Source organism: Podarcis cretensis, assembly GCF_951804945.1.
Source record: "Podarcis cretensis genome assembly, chromosome: 12".
Taxonomy (NCBI): domain Eukaryota; kingdom Metazoa; phylum Chordata; class Lepidosauria; order Squamata; family Lacertidae; genus Podarcis; species Podarcis cretensis.
Window position 1 is genome coordinate 56,961,844 of NC_137181.1, and position 25,553 is coordinate 56,987,396.

General features: G+C 43.8%; 1 protein-coding gene across 1 annotated transcript in view; it reads right to left on the minus strand.

The window, feature by feature from the left end:
• Positions 1–25,553, minus strand: part of AOAH (acyloxyacyl hydrolase) — a 99,205-nt gene that overhangs the window by 17,230 nt on the left and 56,422 nt on the right. Inside the window, exons 11-18 of the mRNA XM_079947603.1 lie at positions 25,244–25,292; positions 23,165–23,213; positions 19,865–19,959; positions 15,456–15,547; positions 11,506–11,588; positions 8,799–8,835; positions 7,107–7,181; positions 1,882–2,054 (exon numbers count right to left, since the gene is read on the minus strand). Coding sequence (XP_079803729.1) covers positions 1,882–2,054; positions 7,107–7,181; positions 8,799–8,835; positions 11,506–11,588; positions 15,456–15,547; positions 19,865–19,959; positions 23,165–23,213; positions 25,244–25,292 — 653 coding nt within the window. The remainder of the gene's footprint in view (positions 1–1,881; positions 2,055–7,106; positions 7,182–8,798; positions 8,836–11,505; positions 11,589–15,455; positions 15,548–19,864; positions 19,960–23,164; positions 23,214–25,243; positions 25,293–25,553) is intronic.

The window sequence follows — 25,553 nt, forward strand, 5'->3', positions numbered from 1 at the left end:
GGCTTAACGCAGGGAGAGGAAGCTCACTTCTGACCTTCACATGCTGAGCGTGAAAATCTCAAGAGATTCTCATTGTGTTCAGTGCTTAGAAGCATCTCTGCAGTTGGGAGACTTCCATTATCAACCCACAAAGGTCAGAAGTGGAGCTGTGGGAGAAGAGGACATTGTGGCTTGGTATGCAACTCAAGTCTACATGCTTCCACCTAAAAACAGGAAAAAGACTAAGAATTTCACTGTTTGTGCTCAGGCACCCAAGTACATAGAATAGGCAGGCAGCCCTTGGACGCTCTCCCTCCTTTGATATTTCCTGCCACTATCACTATATTCATTAGTGTACAGTGGCTATTTTGATAGCTAGCATATGTACACGACAATCCTCATGAAGATTTGGCATAGGCAATGGTGCCAAAATTAGGTATAAGGCAATTAATAGCAGTTTGTCTTATTATTGGATCTGCAGCAACTCTATTCAGGCTTCTTCGGTTTTAGCTAAAAGCTATCCACAAAGCCTAGTGCTTGTTTGGTTTACCTTCCAGTTTTTCTCCAATGTTTTGGGATAAGTTAAGGTTCATAAGGCCTTTTATGCTCTCCACAACTTTGTGAAGCAAAGCTGAGCAGTATGATTTGCCCAAGTTCGCTCAGACACTTGCACAGCTATGTAAGGATTCAAAATGACTTCTCTTTGGCCCCATTCATATATATCCTTTGCAACTGCTGCTGCAAATAAACTCCCTCAGGCTGATTCACACAATGTATTTGCAATACGCTATATAGCAGGCATAGGCAAACTCGGCCCTCCAGATGTTTTTGGATTACAACTCCCATGATCCCTAGCTAGCAGAACCAGTGGTCAGGGATGATGGGAACTGTAGTCTCAAAACACCTGGAGGGCCGAGTTTGCCTATGCCTGCTATATAACCTACCATAGGCTTTATTGTTGCCCCTTCACATTTGTGTCTCAAGTCACATTACACACACACACACACACACACACACACACACACTTCTTTACTTCTGCATATACACCTTTTCCACCTCTATTCTCAGCCAATTAAGCTAACAAGAGATCAGAGTCACATAATATTCAGTTCAAATCCCAGGGTTGAGTGACTGATACCCATTAACAAACCTTTCACTCTCCAAAACCAATCTAGCTTTTTCACATCAAGGAGGAAGATTAAAGATGACTGTGTGCATCCATGGCTTTTTTATACCTCACATAGGTTGGCTTTAAAAAGGTGGAAATAATGCATTCTGTCACAGAAAGAAACATATACTTCTTCTGTTCAGGTGACCTAAATTCAAGTATTGTTAAACTCACATCAGGCTTCCCATAACATGCTCTATATTAAGAAATGTTCATATTTGATTATTTGTCTCGTAGTTTTTTCTCCTTCTCGGATCAAGATAATGAATTACAGTATCTTAAGCTGAACTCCTACATGCCCTTACTAGGGAATAAGTCCCACTGAATTCACGGCACCTAGTTGGAAGCGCTAAAACCTATCAGGCTGGCAGTCTGACTTTGACACAATTGGGAAGAGAGACATTTGTAAAACTTTTAACGTTTAGAAAGAAATAATACAAAAGAGCGGGGAGATTTGTTTATTTTTTGCCAAAGAAGGCACTGGTGGAATTTTCAGCTATGACCACAAAAAACGTAATCACCAAAGCCCAAACCAACTTGTCCTTTATATATCTTAAGTACAGTATACCCACTATCTAGTATAAAGCTGGACAATGTGCTTTCACTGAAAGGAGGAGGAGGAGCTCAAATTTTGCAACTTGCACAAATCTGAGGGTCCCAGAAGAGCCACGTGGTGAATGAACTGGCACCTCCGCAGCGCCATCACATCTAAGAAAGAAAGTTGGCGTATTTACCCAGAGGATAGAATCGATCGTGCAAGTTATCCCACAGAAAGTGACCGTCTACCAAACCGGTTAAAACCACATGGCTCCCTTTGGGAAGGAGGCCGTTGAGATATTGCAGAGCCTGCATAACACTGGCGCGCATCTGCTCAGGCCGTGTCATGTGTTCAACAGTGTCAGGATACCTAAGAAAGAAAAAGACCACATGGTGCTTAGCAAGGAACAGCAAAAGCAAATGGTCTCCCGTTTGGCTATGCTTTGGGTGATCTGTTTGGATGCATTTGTCAAGACTAGGAGGGTTACTGAACCCCAGCGGCTGCCATAAGCGACTGGCAGGCTACGAGAAATGTTGGATCATCAAGCTGTGCAGGCTGGGACTAGATGGTTAATTGTGACCACTCTGACCCCGTTATTCCATGCAGAATTTCAAGAGTTTAGTGCCGGATGTGCCTCATGTGTCCCAACAAAGCTGGGATGTATCCTTGTTAAGAAGCAGTGGTTCTGAAAGATTAAAAGTTAAATATTGACATGTGTCTCCATCTGTAGACGCACACTGTCTCGCAGCAGTTAACAGAAACCCTTAGAAGATCAAGCATTTTCAGAACTGGGGAGCTTGGGCAGAGAAGCCTTTATCATGGCTGATTTACCATTAAGGGAGTTTAATCTTTTTTCTGTTTTTCTTTCAGTTGTCCCTCATTTCAAAGCACAGATTGCCTCTGGCCCCAATCAGTCAGCTCTTGTTTCCTTCTTGTTATCATGCGTTTATGTCACAGATAAAATACAGCAATGGGAAAAGAAAGCTGCAGAGATGATCAGTTAGTGGAAAAACAGCAAATCTAACAATTTTGCTTGCTTCCCTTCTCTCTCAAAACCCCCCCCAGAACCCCACTGTGAATTCATTTTTTTTCATGTTTCTTTTTTATTATTATTTCGCTGTCCTACATTTGTGCCTTGGTAGGCTGTGAGATATGTACCATCTGTCTATATTTTTGTACATCCTCCTCATTTGGACATTGCAATTTGGGTTCTGCTGGGAAAGCACATGATTCGCCAATTTCATTATCTCTGTCACTTACAAATGCCTGTATTTCTCAATCTCTCACTTGCCACCTTGGCATGAAATATTGGCAGTTAACTGTGCTTTGGCTGAGGTGTGATTCTGCAGTACAGAAGCTACAGCACTTACTTCAGCTAGAAACAGAGACCTGAATTAGACCAGGAGAGGGATGCATTATTCCAATCAACATGGCTCTAAATACCAGTTTAATAGGATAGTGAAATAGTGTCACTTGTTAATTAAAACAACCACCATTTTTAAAGGAAAAAACCAGCAACCGGTATCTGTTATGAATGCTTATGTTTCACTATATCTGCATATTAATTCCTGGACGACGAATGTATAGTTTGATATCCCAAAAAACACATCTCTGTTTTGTGAGTTGGCAAAGATTTTGATGGTGCTAAAGCCAAGGGTGGGTTTAGGGAAAAGTACTGTACACATTCGAGTGGACTTTTATAGATCAGTTATTTCATTGCATGCCCCTGCCCCCTCTTTCCCCAGTACTATTTTCCCAACAGATTTATCCCAGTGCCTTTTTAAAGGAAGTTATCATCGTGAGAAGTAACAGGAACTAGCCAACAGCTTCCCTTGAGATCACAGCTAGACTTGAACAAGGGCAAGCATTAATGTTTCATTCTTTTGCAGAATATGATGCATTCTCTTTCTGATACAAAGGTCTGGGATCCTTGTGGAACTCGTGCAGTTTCAAAAACCTAGGCACTAACAGCATACTAAAACCATCCAAATGGAAGTAAGAATAATAAAAAACAAACAAACAGAAAGACAAAGCAAGAATGAATTAATGGCACAACTTGCTGGAGTAACATTTGTGAGATACTGCAGGGAGAGGGTAAGGTAGGCACTTGTGTCTGAAAAGAAACAAAACAAAAACTCCTCTTGTCACATTAATGGTGCAAATGGACAATATGGCATCAACACAGGCCATTTATTTAAATGTCAATATTCCCAAGTGAGGGTAAAAGAAAAGCAACAGGATTAGATACTCCATTCTAAGTTTTGTATGGTGAACTCGAGAGCTTGATATTTTGTATTATTTTTCCTTCATTTATTTCCATTCACGATACCACGGAAGTATACTGCAGCTCAGCCAATGCCAAGCATTACTGTATTTTTCACTCCATAAGATGCACTCCCCCCCCTCTTAAAATCTAAGGGGAAATGTCTGTGAGTCTTATGGAGCGAATGTGTGGTCCCTGGGGCTGGGGGGGGGGGGACCCGGGTTTCCCTCGCCAGCCCCGACAAGCTCTGGGACAAGCTCCCCACCTGCTCTTTGGGGCTGGCAGTGGCTTTCCCGGGGCTGGTGGTGAGGGAAGCTCGGCTTTCCCCACTGCCAGCCCCACAAGCGAAAGGAACCCAAGGCTATCTGAAGAGCGAGAGGAGATAGCCGCCTGAAGTCCCGCCGTGGTCTGGAGGCTTCGGGATACCTTCTGCTGAAGCCTGGAGAGCGAGAGGGGTTGGTGCGCACTGATCCCTCTCGCTCTCCAGGCTTCAAAGATAGCCGCCTTCGGGTTCCTTTCGCTGAAGGGTAGGTGCCCCTTCAGCTAAGGCGCAGCGCCCCTTCAGCTAAGCGGGAGGAGAAATGCAAGGGGTTCTGTTTCTCCTGCCACTTCGCTGAAGGGGTGCTGCGCAGAGAGGGGGAGAATTTTTTTTTCTTGTTCTCCCCCTCTAAAACAAGGTGCATCCTATGGTCAGGTGTGTCCTATAGAGCGAAAAATACGTTATTTAGACTCACAATATTGAACTTTTGACATAGTATCAAACCACTGCATAATGTAAATCTTCTATTATGGTAATTAATACCTCAGTACTATTATTATTATTATTATTATTATTATTATTATTATTATTATTATGGCCTGGGAATCCAATTCAGAGGCTGAACCGGAGGAATCCCAGCCTGCACAGGAGTCCCTGCCTCCAGGGCCGGCTGAACTGGGGCAGGGCCTTGATTCTGAAGCACCTGCACCTGTGCCGGATCCTCAGGAGCAGGAACCAGGTGAATCCACTCTGGCTCCAGAGGTGGTTGAGGACTCAGTGCCTACAGGTGAGTCTCCCCCTGGGCCCAGTAACCCTTCAGCCTCTCCTGAACTGCAGAGGCTCAGGGCAGAGAGGCGAAGGGAACTGGTTTCTCCCAGGAGAAGTGCTCGCCTTAAGGCCAGGAGAGGCGGGTCTCCTGGGGGCCGGGACCGCCCCTGGCCTCGGAGAAGATAAAGGCCAGTCAGCCCGGTCCCAGGTTGCGGGAGCAACGTCGTTGATGAGCTGTTTCGGCCAGCACCCAGTCCTGTTCCCCGAGAGTTCCTGTCCTTGCCCGGCTTCTCGCTGTGGACCCTGCTTCGCCCGTGGAGGACTGTCTGCCGACCCCCAACTCAGGTCCTGGACCTTGCCCCACAGTAACCTCCCCCCTGGACCAGCACAATTATTAAACTGCTTCTACTTGTGGGCTGCCTGTCATTTATATAACCAAACAATCTCATGATTGGCACATTCCCACTAAATATGAGTTTATTTGGGAACATTCATGAATATTTGGTGTATCTGGATACAAATATTAAGCTTGTATTCCACTATAGAATATATTTTATGTCACTCATTCTTTCTAAAGCTTTTTATGATTATTACAATTATTATTTTATTATCTTGTAGCTTTATTATTTCTGTTTATGACTGTCTTCAGTACTACTTTAGTTTGATGTTTTGTTCGTTAGAGTAATTTTTCTAACAAAAAGTAGTAGCGGTATTTCAGCAGAACAAAATGACTGAAATGCCATAGCCAGGGAATATCCTGCAAAAATAGTCATAAACTATCCCTCCCCATCTCTCCACCTGTCTCTCTCTCTCTGCAGAAGTAAACGATTTAGTTATAAAAGCAGTAGAATGCATACATGCATGAACCATTTAAATATACCAGAATGTACACATGAGGACTTGTGTCTCCCCACACCAACAAGATCAGATAATTCTATCAAGGATGTTACACAAATGATAATTAAAATGTGCCCTGCATATATTGGTTTTTACACCTGTTTAACTATCATGCTTTTTACGTGCAGTGGTACCTTGGTTTATGAACTTACCGTATTTTTCACTCCATAAGACGCACTTTCTCCCTCCTAAAAACTAAGGGGAAATGTGTGTGCATCTTATGGAGCGAATGCAGCTGGGAGGCTCTGCTCAGCGCTCCCTTTAAAGAGCCGCATGGAGCGTGCGTGCGGCTCTTGGGGGCTTTTCCCCAGGAGGGAGAAGGGCGGCCCGTCAGTGACTGGTTGGACTCCCTCCTCGGGAACAAGCCTGCAAGCACCGCACACACGCTCCACGCGGCTCTGTTGATTTATAGTATCCAAGTGCACAGCGGAATGATGAGGAATACGTGCCAACATGCTCTATATTGCTTTATTTACATTTCAAAGCTGGTAGATTACAGAAATGCATCTTGCCTCTGCCGGAGCAGAAAATGCATCCTCTTTCCTCTGAAGCACGGAGAGAATCACACTGAACTGCAAAGAACAGTGAAAAACAGGAAACCAGTGTACGTCACATCCAGCCTCCCTTTCCCGTGGGAAAACACAACAGCAATGCTGTCTGTGGAATGTAAACATTGTCTTGTGACAAGCCTTTCGCTGCACAGTGAAGAGAGCAGAAACCAACAGGCTCATGACAGGGAGCGCTGAGCAGAATCTGGGATGCATACAGGCTCTGTTCAGTGCTCCCTTTAAAGAATATTTTTCCCCTGGCATTCCCCCTCTAAAAACTAGGTGCGTCTTATGGTCAGGTGCGTCTTATGGAGCAAAAATACGATAATCTGTTCCGGAAGTCCATTCTTAAACCAAAGCGTTCTTAAAGCAAGGCGTGCTTTCCCATAGCAGCCAGGGACTCAATTTACAATTTACAAATGGAGCACACTCAACAGGAAGCGAAACATGTTCTTATTCCAAGGCAAAGTTCACAAACCAAAACACGTTCTTAATCCGAGGTGTTCATAAACTAAGCTGTTCTTAAACCAAGGTACCACTGTACATTCGCCCCTCCCCCGAGAAACCTCAGCATTCTTGTTTAGAGAACTATAATTTCCCGAGTTCTCTGCAAAGCGGATATGACTATTAAATTAGTTTAAGTGTAATGGAGATATACCCAATGTTATATTTTCTTAAAACCTTACCCATTGCAGACGTCATTTCCAATCATTGAAAAGATAACTATTGCAGGCTTGTCAAACTGTTGACTCCTTGCCAAGCTGGAAATAAAAGATAAGCGAAAACTCAGTGTTAAAATTCTACTCACAGCATGAACAATTCTCTCTGGGTTGTATCTAACTCAGAGCAGATCCAATGAAATCCATGGACATGTCTAACTGAGGTCCACTGATTTAAGTAGCTCTACTCTGAGTATGACTTAGATATAACCCCCCCCCTTCCTCTATAACAATATACAGTACGTTCCTATTACACAGAACTTACTAATGCAATATAATTTTATAAGGGTTTACAGCAAGTAGATGAGGCTTTAAGATCATGCTGCTCATCAATATAATCAATGACAACTGGTGATGACAATGATAATAATAGAATCAAAGAATTATAGAGTTGGAAGGGATATTGAGGGTCTTTCTAGTCCAACCACCTTCAAGGCAGTTATCCTGTCCACAGCCATCCCTGGGTGGCCTTGAACCACCAGCCTTCCGGTTAACAGCCAGACGCACTCACCCATTGTGCCATGGGAGGGATACTTAGTTTTTCTTTAACATAGCAGCTTCTCATAGTAAGCATGTACTTACTATGTGCACTATGACATATACTATGACATATACACAGCTTTCCCAATAGGGACCTGGTAAGGTCACACCACCAGTTATAGGAGCCAACTCATTGGGGCCAAGGGGTCTTTGTCCCCTAATTAAGTATTTGTGGGGCCTGGGGGCCTCCAAAGTTGACGGGCATTATCATTGTCATACCCCATTGTTCTGCCTGGACACTGAGGTCCAGCGCTGAGGGCCTTCTGGTGGTTCCCTCACTGCGAGAAGCCAAGTTACAGGGAACCAGGCAGAGAGCTTTCTCAGTGGTGGCACCCACCCTGTGGAACACCCTCCCACCAGATGTCAAAGAGAACAACTACCAGACTTTTAGAAGACATCTGAAGGCAGCCCTGTTTAGGGAAACTTTTAATGTTTGGTGCAATACTGTATTTTAATATTTTGTTGGAAGCCACCCAGAGTGGCTGAGGAAGTCCAGCCAGATGGGCGGGGTATAAATCAATTATTATTATTATTATTATTATTATTATTATTATTATTATTAAAATGTGTGCACCGTGTCATGTGATCAATTATGTGGGGTGGGGCTTACCTGCCCCCCCCCCCAATATTTTATTCAAGTTGGCACTGCTGCCATCTAATTCAGTATTGTCAACTGTGTGGTACTCCAGGGTTTCAAGCTGCAGCTTTTCTCAGACTAACCTGGAGATTCCAGCGGTTGAACCTTGTTCCTTCTGCAGGCAAAGCAGTTGCTCAACCACTGAGCTATAGCCCTTCCCCAAATAGATTTAGGCAAAGGAACTCTCAAGCTACTTCAGAGATGAAAACCACTGGTTTGGATGGCTTTAACATATTAGACATTAAAACATTAACTATGAAAAGGATTGGACAAATTCATGGAGGATACATCAAGCAACAACTTTCTCATGTTAGCCAAATAGAATCTCAGCCTCCATTTGGCTAACATGAGAATAGTTTGTCTAGTGCATTTGGACTTTCAAGTAGCAAAGTGATGGTGGTGTAGCTGGGGCCTTGCATTGTCCTGCAGCTAGCTATTTAAACTATGGATCAAATAGTTCAAATCCCCCATTAACTATTTACCTCTTTACAAGCTCTAGGACGTTTTGCGAAGAGCCACCTAGATGATCAAAGGCAATGAATAAAAGAGAATTTAGCACAGCTTAAGTAACAAGACTTGTAAAAGGCATGAAACATCCAGTGAAATAAGGTCCGCTTGAAACTGGTGAGATTTGATTGAATTGTGATTAACTTTGGGGGATCATGTCCAGCTGGAAAGCTGGACCTACTATTTCCCAACTGAAGCAAGTCAACTTTCATAACCTACTAGGCTTCTCAGGCAAGCAACCCAGATATCCCTCCCAGCAGCTTCACATCAACCAGGCAAGCAAGCGGTATGGCTGCACTCCTTTCCTTACCCCTTCCCCAGGTCACGTGACCCATCTCTCCCCAGCGGTTATTCAGAAAACCCAAAGTACTGCTGACTATGGCAGACAGGGAAGGCAGATGAAAGGACCTGAGGGAATCAGTTGAGAGAAACTATGGTGCCTCGGTTCACAGTAAACCGAAGATACAGGGTAGAATCTACCCCTTTCCATTACAATCTATCAGCCTGTATCACATTGACCGTAACAAGCAGTCTCTGATTATCAGCTTTTGGAAACAAAAGCCCCAAGTTGTCCATCACCTATTCTCAAGGCACATTTTTGCATCTGCAAATGTATTTTGCTACCTGCATCCAGTTATTTTGCTGAAAAGCCATGGCAAACATGATTAATACCAATTGCCCTAGAAGGCCTTGAACGTTTGCAAGTCAGTCATAGATGAACAGATGGGGAGGTAGCCAGCCAGCCAGAAGCTTGGCAGGGAATGAGAAAAGATACTGTTAGACTTGTATGCTAGAACAGTCTGGCTGTGAACTGGCCTTATCTTATTGTTGAATGAACCTTTTGCTCCTCCGAACCATAAAGAAAAAAGGACTCCTGACAGTTAAGTTCAGTCGTGAACGACTCTGGGGTTGCGGCGCACATCTCGCTTTACAGGCCGAGGGAGCCGACGTACAGCTTCCGGGTCATGTGGCCAGCATGTCTAAGCTGCTTCTGGTGAACCAGAGCTGCGCACAGAAACGCCATTTACCTTCCCGCCAGAGTGGTACCTATTTATCTACTTGCACTTGGACGTGCTTTCGAACTGCTAGGGACGTGGGTGGCGCTGTGGTCTAAACCACTGAGCCTTGGGCTTGCTGATCGGAAGGTCAGCGGTTCGAATCCCCACGACGGGGTGAGCTCCCATTGTTCAGTCCCAGCTTCTGCCAAACTGTAAAAAAGGTATAACAATTTAAAGTTGCAAAGAAACTCCAGGTGAAGTAGGATTCCCCAGGCAGCCGAGATTAAGATAACTTTTCCTGCTTCCAATGGTACTCAATGGCTGCCGTGAAATATCTGCCTTCCTAATGTTCAATGGGCCAGAACATTCATTAACAGTTACATTATTCGGATCCAAGACAAAACACATCATCACAGAATGTGATAAAAGTACAGGTGAGAAACCCTATCCTGAGACGTGGGGAAATGAGTTCAGGAAGCAGCTCCCCATCAATTACACATGCTAGGAATACATGAAGAACTGAAGACACCCTGTCCCCAACTACCCTGGAATGAGCTGAAAATAATCAGGCGGAGGACAGGCTTTCTATCAGTGAAGACTAGCTGATCATTCTTGGAGCTTCCATGTGGTTATTTGCAGCTCAAGCCATATGTATCCAGGGTACAGCGTTTTCAATAAGCAGAAGGCTGCCTGTCTGAGGCGTTATACCTTGTTTCCTGAACTATCAAGCGGCATGAATTAATTACAAGAAAAATCTGTCCCAGCCAGTGCATCTATATTTGGAAGCATGAGAAGAAAACGCACCCATTTTATGTTGCTGAAGAAGATGCTGGTGTGTCCAGCAAACTTCAATGGGAATGTTTTAGTATGAGTACCAGTGTCTGTTAGGATGCGGGTGGTGCTGTGGGTTAAACCACAGAGCCTAGGGCTTGCCGATCAGAAGGTTGGCGGTTCGAATCCCTGTGACGGGGTGAGCTCCCGTTGCTCGGTCCCCGCTCCTGCCAACCTAGCAGTTCGAAAGCACATCAAAGTACAAGTAGATAAAAAGGTACCACTCCAGCGGGAAGGTAAACAGTGTTTCCGTGTGCTGCTCTGGTTCCCCAGAAGCAGCTTAGTCATGCTGGCCACATGACCTAGAAGCTGTATGCCGGCTCCCTCGGCCAGTAAAGCGAGATGAGTGCCGCAAACCCAGAGTTGGCCACGACTGGACCTAATGGTCAGGGGTCCCTTTACCTTTACCTTTTACCAGTGTCTGTTACCACTATGTCCAGTGACATATTTGAATGATGATTCTAGGCAATGTGTTGTTGTTGTTTTTAATCCTGACTCCTACGTATTTGTGTGTTTGCTAATAGTTAGCCAGCCAGCCAGCCATGGGAATATAGGATACCTTCTTAGATTGAGCCAGTGATTCAGTCTAGCGCAGTATTGTCTTTACTGAGTTGCAGTGACTCTTCAAGGTTTCAGACAGAGGTCTTTCCCAGCCCTACCTAAAGATGACAAGAATTAAACCTGGGCCTTAGCCTTCTGCATGCAGTGCTCTATGTGCCTTCCCTAGAAACAAGAATGATGAGGTTTCTATACTGCTCAATCTGCATTCCCCTTCCCCCAGCCTTGCTGTTCAACAGCTTCTACTCATGGTGAATGAATGTGCACCAGTGTGGGTGAAGAGCAAACAAGGTACCATTTTTGGAAATGTTCTGGTAATCTTGATGGTTGCAGTGGTTTCTTTTTCGTAAATATAGGTACAGCGACTCTGTCCAGCCTCTGAAACAAAGTTAACAGAACTCTGGTTTAGTGAAGGCATGGCATGCAAATAAAATATCAGATCAAGAATTGCAAAGATACAGTGCAGAGGACTTTCAGGTCACTTATTTGGGGAGAGGAGCTTTTATGACTAAATGGTCTTGATAGAACACCCCCATTTTAGCCTCATGGCAACACTGTGAGATGGGTTAGATGGCATGATAATGACTTGTCCAGTGGCCAATCCATGAGTTTCAGAGCTGAGCTGAAATACCTGAATTGATCACATGTTCATGTCCCTTTAAGAGGGGGACTTACGTTTTCTTACCTAAGTCGGGGTGGGGGTCAAGTTTTGGGAGATAGCTCTGATCAGTCTACACTGGGAAGCAAGGCAACCAAAAAAGCAAAAAAGCTAGATGGGATCTCCCTGAAAAGATCTGTTGTTGATTATATCGGGGGCTCCTAGCCCAAAGGCCTTTAACACTGCTGAGCTGCTGCACTTGCGCAATGAACTGAAAGCCAAGTTTCAGTTGTGGTTCATAAAGTTCAGTTGTGCTTTATCTTTGTTGCAATCTCACCTGCACTCCATCTGCGTGGCAAAGGGCATAGTGACGCACCGTATTTATAAATGTTAGAACCACAAGTTATTTACATCTACAACTTACAATCAAGGGTGCAATGTTTGTACATTTGATGTTTCTGGAAACTTCTTGGAGCAACTTCACGATTCCATTGTTATCCAAGGCTTACAAAGGGATGTTTGGAGGAAAAGGATGCTATTAGTGGAAGGATATCAACCAAGTCTACTGCTTCCATTGGAAGAGCTGTACAATGGTGTGTCCAGCACAGCCAGGGTTTGGGCACAGTGCACAAAACAATCTAGCTTCTGCATCACTCTGGTTCTCAACACATCACCTGAAATGAACCATGAGCAGTGACCATGGACAAGACAGGCACTACTGTCGCAGGCTGGACCCTCACTTATCCTTTTTGGGGAGGGTCAATAAGTGCAATAGGCTTGTTCGCTTATATCTCCCTTTGGGCATTATTAATTGTGAGATAAGGCAATAAGGATCCAGAAAGAACAGATGGCTTGTTCCCATTGAGGGAGGAGAAGCCTGAATATCTTCCAGAAATTGTATATAAGCATTTAGTGGGCACAAGTGAGCAGGGAATTACTAGGGGGTTATTTTAGAGTTACTAATAAATTCATTGATTTTTAGATGCTGTGGGCAGTCTTTTACTAATGAGCCTCATCAGCAGAAGGAACTCTGCTTGCACAACAGGAATTTCCTCCCTCTGCTTCCTGTGTGCACACACACTCCCCAAATCTGCTCCAGAGGGTTGGGAGAACCCAGAACATATTTAGGGGGTGCATGAGAGATGAGAGGGAGATAACATTCCCTTGTGCAAGCAGAAATCCTTATGCTGAGAGAATGATTACTTCAGTGCTACACTGGATTCTACTTCAGTGTTGTTTTCTACCCTGAACCTTTAGGGGTATGGAGGCTTTTAAAAAAATCTAGATAAAGAATCAAGAGAGACAGAAAGGAAATAATTTTCAGGATGCATTTTTCAAGAAACAGAAAAGCTTAAAAGCACTGGTTTACTCCACTCATGGTTTTCTCCAAGCAGTCAGGTGAACCCAGACTAAGCAATGTCACTGCTATTTCACATTGAGGCCAAAATGAGGGTGAAATTGTGAAGTCCAAATTGTAAAAGCTTTGCATCACTAAGACGTCTGGATCATCTTATAAATAGTTTCTTATATCTGACAGCCCCACTTCTTAGAAAGTATAAATAACTACTCTAGGTAAAGCTAAAGGTAAAGGGACCCCTGACCATTAGGTCCAGTCGTGACCGACTCTGGGGTTGTGGCGCTCATCTCGCTTTATTGGCCGAGGGAACCGGTGTACAGCTTCCGGGTCATGTGGCCAGCAGGACTAAGTCGCTTCTGGCGAACCAGAGCAGCACACGGAAACGCCGTTTACCTTCCCGCTTGCACTTTGACGTGCTTTCAAACTGCTAGGTTGGCAGGAGCAGGGACCGAGCAACGGGAGCTCACCCCGTCGCGGGGATTCAAACCGCCAACCTTCTGATCGGCAAGTCCTAGGCTCTGTGGTTTATCCCACAGCGCCACCCGCGTCCCTAGACAACCACAATTCCTAAACAAACAATGGAACATCTACAGTATTGGCCCAAATATAAGCCGTGCCCGCAAATAAGCCACACTTTTAAAATTCAGGGGGGGAGGGAAGAAAAAAAAGACAATACCCGAATATAAGCCACTCCCTTAAAATTCTGCACGCACTCACACCTGTAAATGGCAAATGAAGAACAGAATCCTACAGGTACTAGAGAGGACCCACAAGTGGGTTAAACATCTGTTCGTAGCACCGTAAATGCAAATAAAAAATCAATACTGCACTGTAAAATACGGGGAAAGAAATGAATGACATTAGAATTACGGTAATTGCACAACAGTCTCAAGCTCACAAATCAGCAATAACAATTTTTTTGTTCCGTTTTACCGTATCTCTGTTTTCGCAGTGATATCGTAAAAACCAATTTTTTTAAGGTCACAAATTGAAGCTGCACTTTTCATGGTCGGAATTTGGGGGGGGGTGGCTTATATTCAGCCCAATACGGTATATATGATGCTCTTTGTTCCCAATAAATCCTTCTTCACACAAAGAATGAAAACCTAGCTTTTTATACGATTGAAAAAGAGATGGGGGCAAACAGTCTTATGAACTAAGAAAGATAAATTGCCCAGGAATCAGGAGTTTATGGAACATTAACAAAACTGCCTTAGCAATTGCAAAGAAGTAATCAGGAGACAGTTGAACCAAGGAAACCTTGTCTCTAAACATTGCTTTGTCATCTTAGACAAGTGGACAGATTTGGGAACAGAAGGAATAATAGATCCCACAGATTAAAAATAGAGGCTATTTCAGAACAGTGACATTGGGAAAGAACATCAGGATGAAACAAATGGAAAGTAATTAAGTTGGAGCTGAATTTCGAAGGTAATTACTTTTGGGAACGAAAACTACCATTTGGATGAAAACCACTAATTTAAGCTGCCATACTTTGTTTAAGCAGGGTCAGAATTGACATGTGGAAAAAAGAATGGACAAATCTGTCAATTTCAGCTTCGCACAGCTTCTCATTTCCCCAATCTTAAATCTTAATCACATTTCCACAACACTTTGTGATTTTTCTTTAAGCCCTCATGAAAATTCGGATGTGTATTATTATTATTATTATTATTACTACTACTACAACCCCACCCACCGTTCACCAGTGGATTCCAGAGTGGATTACAAGAATCTGAAATGAGTAATTGACCTTTTGTGACACACCACTCCAAAGTGATTGTTTTTAGAGGCTTACAGAAGGACCATGATTTGACTAAAAATGTGGAGTCAAGGGGCTGAAGCTTTTGGATTTCATTAAGAATTCCCCTCTACTATCTCTCCAATAATTAAGAGGAGGGAGCTCATATTGAAAGAAACTGCCTGGGGGAAGGGAGCTGCAGCAACAAAGACAGTGAGTTGGGGAAGAGAAATCACACACACACAAACGCCTGCAGTCCAGCTGTGCATCCCTTTAAAACATAGATTCCCACCCTTGCTTTCGCTGGGACATGGATCTATGTGCTGCAGTTGTGTTGTTTGGGCTTGAAGGTAAGTATGAAGGAAAAAGAAGAAGAAAGTTTGGTCTGGAAACCATGAAACAACGTGTTATTGTGGAATGGGAGGATCATAATTTTTAGGAAACATCAGAAGCAGAGGGCACGGCAACACTCCAGAACTTCCATCTGAACACAAAACATTTTCTCCACAACCATTCATTCCTGAGATTCTGGTGACTTTGCTTACACACCCGATTGTAGAGTTGAGGAATCCAGTTGCTCCAGAAAACTGAGGCCAGTCGAGCTCATCGGCAAAAGCCTCAGGAAGGTTGGAAAATGCCTTCTATAAAAGAGATTAAGAAATCAGGATGGGTTTTGTTTTCTGTACTTGCCCTTCACCCAATCGTCTCATGGTGGGTTACAATAATGGGCTTCCATGCCCAGAACATTGGCAATAAACTTGATTATTCTTTTCATACTAGCTTTTAATGTAATATGAAGTTCAAGCAGTTTAAATACAGTTTATAGGACACAGCTATAGGCCATAAACAAATTAGTTATCAAGAATTATAGATCAGACATGTAAAATATATGTATTTCTTTTTGGGAGGAGGACTTAATCACAAACCCCTTCCCTTGAGATTTTATTCCTAGAGATCAGCTACGTCTTGAGTATAGTAAGGCTGCCCTCCTGGCTTGGTGCCATCCTGAGCACTATCCAATGGGTGGGTAACATTTATTGTCTTTTTGGGGCAGATCCTTATCTGGCTCCACCCCTATAGGGCTCTGGGGGGAGCGGTGTTTGCTACACAGCACGGCTATGGCCCTTCCCAGAGGGCTACCATTTTCCTGTGCAACTATGTTGGACCCTCCATTTTGAGCAAGCCTGGGTTGCATGGCCAATCAGGTCAGGGACACAGGGGTTGTGCCCTGCCTGCCCCAGCCATATTCAAGATGGCAGCCAGATGCAGACCGCCCTCTTTGCTGACTGTTGCAGGATTTTCTACCCACCCAACTAGTCTGTTAGGGGCCCACCCTGACAGGGGCGAGTTGGCGAAAGGACCTTGATATGGTTTACTTGGTTGCCGCATTTGGGGCCAGGGATGGATTTTCCCCTGCAAGCAAATTAGCCAGCCTGCAGCTTTCTGTCTACCTTTCTACAACTCTGGTAGAAAAGGCACTGGGCTGGATCCTTAGTTATGCGGGTACCCCGTTAAAGGGGTGACTCTGTCCGGGAGTCCACAAAGGGACTGATGGGCTAACACACCTCTCCCAATGGCAGCCTGTGTGGGGAGATGGCACCTGACTCCACAGTTGACCTCACTGGGTTACTATCAGGCAGCACATGGGCCTTACGCAAACCTACTCTTACCTGTAATCAATAAACTTGTGGCCTAATTCAACCCAATACCAATCTCCTGTGTTCATTTTATTGGTCCTCCCCACACCAGCCGCGGACATCATTCGCCTGTGGCGGCAAATAGCACAGTGCTTGATATTTTCCAGTACAGTGGTACCTCGGGTTACAGACGCTTCAGGTTACAGACTCCACTAACCCAGAAATAGTACCTCAGGTTCAGAACTTTGCATCAGGATGAGTACAGAAATTGTGCTCCGGCGGCGGCAGCAGCGGAAGGCCCATTAGCTAAAGTGATGCTTCAGGTTAAGAACAGTTTCAGACCTCTGGAACGAATTAAGTACTTAACCTGAGGTACCACTGTACTGAGTCTTGGCATTTAAGCTAGATTTCAGGGCTCAGCTTAGACCCTAGCAACCAAATCTGGTTCCTGGACCTGAGGTTCCCCACCTCGGCCACAGCTTCCTGAGTCCCGCAGATTAATAAGGATCAGGGGAAAGGAGGACTGGGAAGGCTGAGATCAGATCATGGTGGTAGGTCTAAGCCTTGAGAACTCAGCATCGCTTCAAAATACCGTATAAGGCATTTGCAACACAGAGAAAAATACTTATGGAGAAGTTGAAAAACGTGAACATCCAAGATTTACAAAAGAAGTGCTGACACAATCTAAAACGCTAGCTTGAGCACTTTCATGCATCACTTTCATGCTTCATTGTCATTACTGTCATTATCCTGAGTATTGTTACCACATTAATTAGGCATGATCATCTCAATTATCACTGCCTCTGATTTATTATGTTCATCCCCTGCTCTGTCATCAGTGTGATTCCTATAATCATTTTTTTCCCATAAAACATTAACGAAGAAAAACAACAGCCAATCTCGAATATTTAAATCAGTTAAGGCTTTCCAAAGAGAAAATTAAAACTGCAAACAATGTGGCTTTTAATTTGAATGCTGCCCACAATGCAGCAATAATTATTGGTGCTGAATATTTACTTTTAGCATTGCAGTTTCCCCTCCCAATTTCCCTTCGAAGTTTTCAATAAGCCACTTGGGTAGTTCCTTTCTCTCTCTCTCTCTCTCTCTCTCTTGGAAGAAAATCAATAGCACTTCTTAAGCCATCATGTGGTGGTCGTGGGCAGAAAGTTGCTTTACCTAGATGATTAGCAGTAGATTGGCAACCATTTCTGACTCCCAACTGTATAACAAAAAGTAAAATTGCAAGTAAACAAAAACACTCTGCCTTGGCTTGCCTTAGGCTAATCCCTTAGTGTCTCTCACCCGTAAAATATGAACATTAATTGCTTGTCGTCAGCCAGGGCTTTGCATAGTTCTGCTGTCTGATTTTTTTTTTTTACTTTAGACAAATGGAATTTCACAGAAAGAACACTTGCTGTGCCCTTTCCCCCCTGAAACCCCTCAAAAGCCTTTCTGGAGGGCTGAGTTGTGTCTCTTGAACATGTTATTCAGATGGTTAATAATGGTGGTTATGGGACAGTCTGATTTCTCCAGGCACAAGGTGGCTGTGAACTTATTGCTTGTTACTGACCTGGTTCAAACCGAATAGGGCGCCCCAAGAAAACACAGCTTGCACATAAACAATTTGAGAGCACCTTCCTGCATCTTTTCCTTGTCTCATATGTTTGGCTGCAGATGAAACATCATGGCCTCTTGAATGACAGACACTTTTGTTTTCCAAACCAGAGGGGCGTAAGGGTTCTCTTAATGTTGGCTGAAGGGCTTCCCACAAATCTGTCTTCTGCCTACGGCACTGTTGTCAACAGCTCCTGCAAATATTTATTACTGACCCTAATGATGAACATTTCACTAGCGATAAGTAGTAATTCTACTGTAGTCAGCACAGCAGAAGACAAGAACACCTGAGATGAGAACAGAGGTGTGATCACTTGTGAGGGAAGCTATAATGGCCAAAAGACCCAGATACCTGAAAGACCACCTGCTTCCTTATACACCTGCCCAGACTTTGTAGTCATTGAAGGATGCCCCTTCTCTGAGATGCAGTATGTTCTGATTTGTGAGAGGACATTCTCAATAATGGCACCCCAATTCTGGAATGCCCTCCTCTCTGAAGCACCAACACTGATGGAGCTTTGACACCAGGTAAAACCGTAGATATTTCAACCAAGCATTTGGTTAAATTGGTGCTCGCCACCTCTTGGCTGCTGTAGTTACAGTGTTAGTATATTGTCTGCTTTCACATTGTTGTTGTTTAGTCGTTTAGTCGTGTCCGACTCTTCGTGACCCCATGGACCAGAGCACGCCAGGCACTCCTGTCTTCCACTGCCTCCCGCAGTTTGGTCAGACTCATGTTTGTGGCTTCAAGAACACTGTCCAACCATCTCATCCTCTGTCGTCCCCTTCTCCTTGTGCCCTCCATCTTTCCCAACATCAGGGTCTTTTCCAGGGAGTCTTCTCTTCTCATGAGGTGGCCAAAGTACTGGAGCCTCAGCTTCACAATCTGTCCTTCCAGTGAGCACTCAGGGCTGATTTCCTTAAGAATGGATAGGTTTGATCTTCTTGCAGTCCATGGGACTCTCAAGAGTCTCCTCCAGCACCATAATTCAAAAGCATCAATTCTTGGGTGATCAGCCTTCTTTATGGTCCATCTCTCACTTCCATACATCACTACTGGGAAAACCATAGTTTTAACTATACGGACCTTTGTTGGCAAGGTGATGTCTCTGCTTTTTAAGATGCTGTCTAGGTTTGCCATCGCCTTTCTCCCAAGGAGCAGTCGTCTTTTAATTTCGTGACTGCTTTCACCATCTGCAGTGATCATGGAGCCCAAGAAAGTAAAATCTCTCACTGCCTCCATTTCTTCCCCTTCTATTTGACAGGAGGTGATGGGCCCAGTGGCCATGATCTTCGTTTTTTTGATGCTGAGCTTTCACACTAAGTTGCATTTAAATGAAATATGGCTTTATTGTATTTTAATGTTGTTTCTTGCTCTGGGATTGTGTGATGAAAGAAGAGCAGGTTATAAATAATTTTAACCAACCAACCAACATGGGAGGAACAAGACACATCCATGGTACTAATAAACTGAACAGATGTTTTCCTTTCTAAAGAAGAGTTTCCGGTTTCTTAATATATCTTGAAAACCTCCCATGATTATTACAGCAGTGGCTGAAAGTGATCATCCCCAGAAATATATAGACACTCAATGGGCACCCTTTATAATAGAGGGCAGTTATAATGGGCACCCTTAGTAATAGAGAAGAAAGTGAATTATAGGACGGCCAGTTGAGATCAGTACAATGACCAGCTGAAACGACATACCACTGACATTTGTGATGCTGTCACCCATTCAGGAGGGATGTGAAAATGAGCCCCAGCTGAATCTCCCAACAAAATGATTCCCTTGGACTCTGTGCCTGCGGAAGACAATTAATAATTTTAAAAGCTTAATTATTTTTTTCTCACATTGCAAATCCGTATGCTGCACAAAGCACAACCGGATTAAGAAAACCCACACGGCAGTTCCAGCACACAAAGAGCAATCAAAACAACGATTTGGCCATTTGTGCTCATTTCCTAACCTAAAATAAGATTTTTAACTTCCTCTGCACTATAAATAACCGAAAATAAATGGACACATCAATCAAGTTTACAAAAAGTGCATGCTAAATTAGACCAATTTCTATTAGGCTGCTTTTAAAGCTTGAATTGGTACTTTAAAGTGGACCCTGCTGGGAGCAACATAAATTTTTACTATCTGCAGTACGTTCAATAAAAGTGGAACATTTAGTGAAATCAGGGCATTGAGAGCATTGCTCTCAATTTGGTCTATTAGGGCAAAATTACAAGCTTCTCATAAACACTGACTGCTTCACTGCACCCAGCCTTTAAAGATGGATGGTGCCTGATAACATCTCTTGCAATTTCAGGGCGCATAAAAAGCAAGGCAGTCGTCCTAGTCCACAAGAGAGAGAAAATGCCTCCCCAAATCCACAATTGGGCTACATCTTTATTAGCATGCTTTGAGTAACATAAAGAGTTCTGGAGACCTAGAAAACTTGCTCACTAAGCTGGAGTTCGGCCTACTGTGTCTTGAGAACCAGTTCAAAGAAACTGGCTTTTTTAAAATCAGGAAATAGTCTAACTTCTGCTCCCTCCTTAATGACTAACTGGCTTTGTGTTTGCCAAGCAGCTACTAAACATTAGTGGCGGCACAAGAATAGACCTTGTGGAAGGTCCATGTTAGTTCTATTCAGGGGTGATTTCCATCATGTACAGACACCATCATTAGATCAATTTGTGTTTGATCGGGAAGTACACAGTTTTGAGCTCTGCTGTGGGCTAATTTAGATAATGACTACGTGGCATTGTTGCCTCTGTAAAAGAACTCCACAACTGCCAGCAACAACATTACATTACAGTGGTACCTCGCAAGACGAATGCCTCGAAAGACGAAAAACTCGCAAAACGAAAGAGTTTTTCATTTTTTGAGTTGCTTCGCAAGACGGATTTCCCTATGGGCTTGCTTTGCAAGATGGAAACGTCTTGCAAGTTTGTTTCCTTTGTCTTGCAAGTTTGTTTCCTTTGTCTTGCAAGTTTGTTTCCTTTGTCTTGCAAGTTTGTTTCCTTTTTCTTAAAACCGTGCATTCACTTTGAGGAGCAACTCATAGCACGTGGTGTGGTAGCCTTTTTTGAGGTTTTTGAAGACTTTGGTGATTTTTGAAGCTTTTCCAAAGTCCGTGCTTCGCAAGACGAAAAAACCGCAAGACGAAAAAACTCGCGGAACGAATTAATTTCGTCTTGCGAGGCACCACTGTAATAACATATTGTTATGTGCAATAGGAAGCGGAATTCAGAAGAACAAGGCTGTTTATATGAATTCAGAAGCATGAGATCTATGAGTTCTGGCAGTTCCCTCACTGCGAGAAGCCAAGTTACAGGGAACCAGGCAGAGGACCTTCTCAGTAATGGCACCCGCCTTGTGGAACGCCCTCCCACCAGATGACTAAGAGAACAACAACTACCAGACTTTTAGAAGACATCTGAAGGCAACCCTGTTTAGGGAATCTTTTAATGTTTGATGCATTACTGTATTTTAATAATTTGTTGGAAGCTGCCCAGAGTGGCTGGGGAAGCCCAGCCAGTATTATTATTATTATTATTAATTATTATTATTATTATTATTATTATTATTATTATTATTATTATTTCCAACTCTTTCTAGAGAGCTTCTCTTTCAGCCAGGCAAGATGGGGAGTGGGAACTGAGGGGGTCTTCAGTCCCTCCCAAAATTTTCAAGGAGGGGGATGGCCCCCCCAAAATCCTGTGGCTCCCCTCCGCCTCCTCCTCCCTATCCAGCGCACAAACGCAGGCATCACAGCAGCAGGACACCCTCGCGTCCCAGCCCAGTGCTTGAGTGTCACGTGATGCACCCCCCCATGTGTGTGTGTGGGGGGGGGTGAAGTCGGCACCCCTGCTTTTAGCTCAACCCGCCCAACCAACTATGTCTGCCTCAGCCAGTTTCCACCCGGTCTAATTTCTGCGATGGGTTCTTGTCATTTTCTTCCCTCCAGCAGGACAGAACGGCAGTATCCTAATCTCCAGAAATCAAGTTCACAATTTCACCGACTCCTTCACAGCTTCCTTCTAAAAATGCATGAGATTATGACGACATAATATAACCCAGGAACACTGGCTCTTGCAGAATTACTGGTAACTAATTCTGCAATAAGAAAATGAATAAATTTGGACGCTCAAAGGCATATTTTTTTTTTTAAAGGGAGACTGGCCTGTTGTTTTTTCCTGGTGAAGTTAGCCTCCATTTAAATGCTGGCTGATTGACAGCTCTGATTCTCTCCCACACTTGAAGTGCTCTTCCTGCCTATTATCCTGTGAAACAAGGTTTATATAGTGCCTTTAAACAGAAACTGTTCTTTTTTTAATTAAAACTGCCCTGGGTTAGGGAGTGGGAGGCATTGTGACACCAGTAAAGGTAAAGGGACCCCTGACCATTAGGTCCAGTCGTGGACGACTCTGGGGTTGCGGTGCTCATCTCGCTTTACTGGCCAAGGGAGCCGGTGTACTAAGGGAGCCGGCGTACTGGCCAAGGGAGCCAGCGTACATGTGGCCAGCATGACTAAGCCGCTTCTGGCAAACGAGAGCAGCGCATGGAAATGGAAATGCCGTTTACCTTCCCGTCAGAGCGGTACCTATTTATCTACTTGCACTTTGATGTGCTTTAGAACTGCTAGGTGGGCAGGAGCAGGGACCGAGCAATGGGAGCTCACCCTGTCGCGGAGATTCGAACCGCCAACCTTCTGATCAGCAAATCCTAGGCTCTGTGGTTTAACCCACAGCACCACCCATGTCCTGTGACACCAGTACCACAGGCCAATTAACTTCCCACCTGCAGAGCTTGGTTTCCCTTAGCTTGGCTTTCAAAAGGAATCAGCACATCTAACGACAACACAAGGATTGTACCAATGACCCTTATTTGTAGTATGTTCATACATTCCCTTTGTTTTGTTTTGCATCATATATTTCAGAATTATTATTATTTTTAATGAATTAGGCAATTTGCAATCAATATTCTCAGCTATATTTTAAAATTAGAGAAATTACCTTTACAAAATTTCTGCTCATAGGCGATGCCATCTTTTGGATCAACACCCTAATGGATGAGAAAGGAGAAGCATCAATTAAGTTATGCACATTCACCTTTTCTTTCAGGAATTGTTCCAGCAACACAATGAAATGCAGGCAACCCAGTCTGTTAGAAAACATTGAGCAGTAACAACATGAATACTTGGGGGACCCAAATAGCTGAGGATCACTTTTCTATGATGGCAGGAATGGGCAAAGAGGCTTCCCTTTATCATACACAAAGGGATAGCATGAGCCAGACATGTTATATGTAGGTGGAAAAAATAGGTAAAGGACCCCTGGACAGTCAAAGGTGACTACGGGCTTGCAGTGCTCATCTCGCTTCAGGCCAAGGGAGCTGTCATTTCTGCACAGACAGCTTTCCGGGTCATCTGGCTCAACAGCACACTGTGACGGAAACCAGAGCGCAGGGAAACCTTCCCGCCTCAGTGGTACCTATTTATCTACTTGCACTGATGTGCTTCCGAACTGCTAGGTTGGCAGGAGCTGGGACAAAGCAACAGGAGCTCACCCCGTCATTGCGGGGATTCAAACTGCCGACCTTCTGATCGGCAAGCCCAAGCGGCTCAGTGCTTAAGGCCACAGTGCTACCCACATCCCCGATTCCTAATGTAATAAGATAAATAAAACTAATCTAAATTAAAACAAACATTATTCAGTGTGGCTTCCATATAAGCATGTAAGTAACCAAAAATATAAACGACCAAATCAAAATCCTGATAATGAAATAATTGTATCATAAATAGTGGCTCCCCATTTGTGGAACCCTCTCCTCAGGGAGGCTCACCTGGTGCCTTCGTTACATATTTTTGGGGGCCAGGCGAAAACATTTCCCTTCAACCCGGCATTCAGCTGATTAGCATTCAATGGCTTTTGAAATGTGTTTGTGGGAGGGGGTTACTGGTTTGTTTTCGTCTGTGTTTTATTATGTCTTTTGTATTCTCATTTTGTATTCTTCTGTTGTGAACCATTCTGTGATCTTGGATGAAGGGCGGTATACAAATTTAATAAATCAATAGTAGTAGTAGTTGTAGTAGTAGTAGTAATAGTAATAGTAGGAGCAGTAGTAGTGAACACATTTTCTATCATCCAAAGAGATGCACTCAAGGACCCAGTAATTCTCTGAGGTTTTCTTTCTTTGAACAGCAAATCCCAAGGCCATTTCACAAGCCCTTTTGAAATCCTCTTCATTTTCATAAGTGGTTTGCCACGTGTCAAGGATTCCTAGACCTATCACTGAAATAAAATAAACCAGGTTTTTACCCTCACCTTGTTGCTTTTTGGTATCCCATGAATGCACGAGTTTTGAAATAAGGATTACATAGAATCATAGAATCATAGAGTTGGAAGAGACCACAAGGGCCATCGAGTCCAACCCCCTGCCAAGCAGGAAACACCATCAGAGCATTCCAGACATACGGTTGTCAAGCCTCTGCTTAAAGACCTCCAAAGAAGGAGACTCCACCACACTCCTTGGCAGCAAATTCCACTGTCAAACAGCTCTTACTGTCAGGAAGTTCTTCCTCATGTTTAGGTGGAATCTTCTTTCTCATAGTTTGGAACCATTGCTCCGTGTCCGCTTCTCTGGAGCAGCAGAAAACAACCTTTCTCCCTCCTCTATGTGACATCCTTTTATATATTTGAACATGGCTATCATATCACCCCTTAACCTCCTCTTCTCCAGGCTAAACATGCCCAGCTCCCTTAGCCGTTCTTCATAAGGCATCGTTTCCAGGCCTTTGACCATTTTGGTTGCCCTCCTCTGGACACGTTCCAGTTTGTCAGTGTCCTTCTGACAAATGTAAGACAGTTTCACTATCCAAAAGAGTCAGAAGCAGCGGGGGCAACTTTCATAACAGTTTTTTAAAGGTAAGATTGTCCCCAAGGTAATACCTGCGGAGGCATTACAGATGTATTCTTAACCTGGGGAAGTCTATTCTTTTGAAAACACGTGAAGTAAAAACTCACATAGGCAGCTTTCCAAATCGGAATTGAACATCTGTGGGAAATGTCAAAATATAACCTCCAACAACTCACCCATATTCCATTACAGTTGGAGTCCTTATCTGAATCCCAGTTATCAGGGCTACAATAGAAAGGAAATTAATACATTTCAGAAATGGGTTAAGGTAGCATTTTTCACACACACACACACACACACACACACACACACACACACACACAGCTTCCACCAGAATGCTGACTTTCACTTTGGTGTGAAGTCATGTAACTTCACACCATGTTTTGCAGATGCTTTTTCCCAGCACCTGCCCCAGCCTCAAGGCTATCAATGTAAAGTACTGATGCTAATGGATGAAGCCCTGAACAAATGTTCAATTTTTTTTAG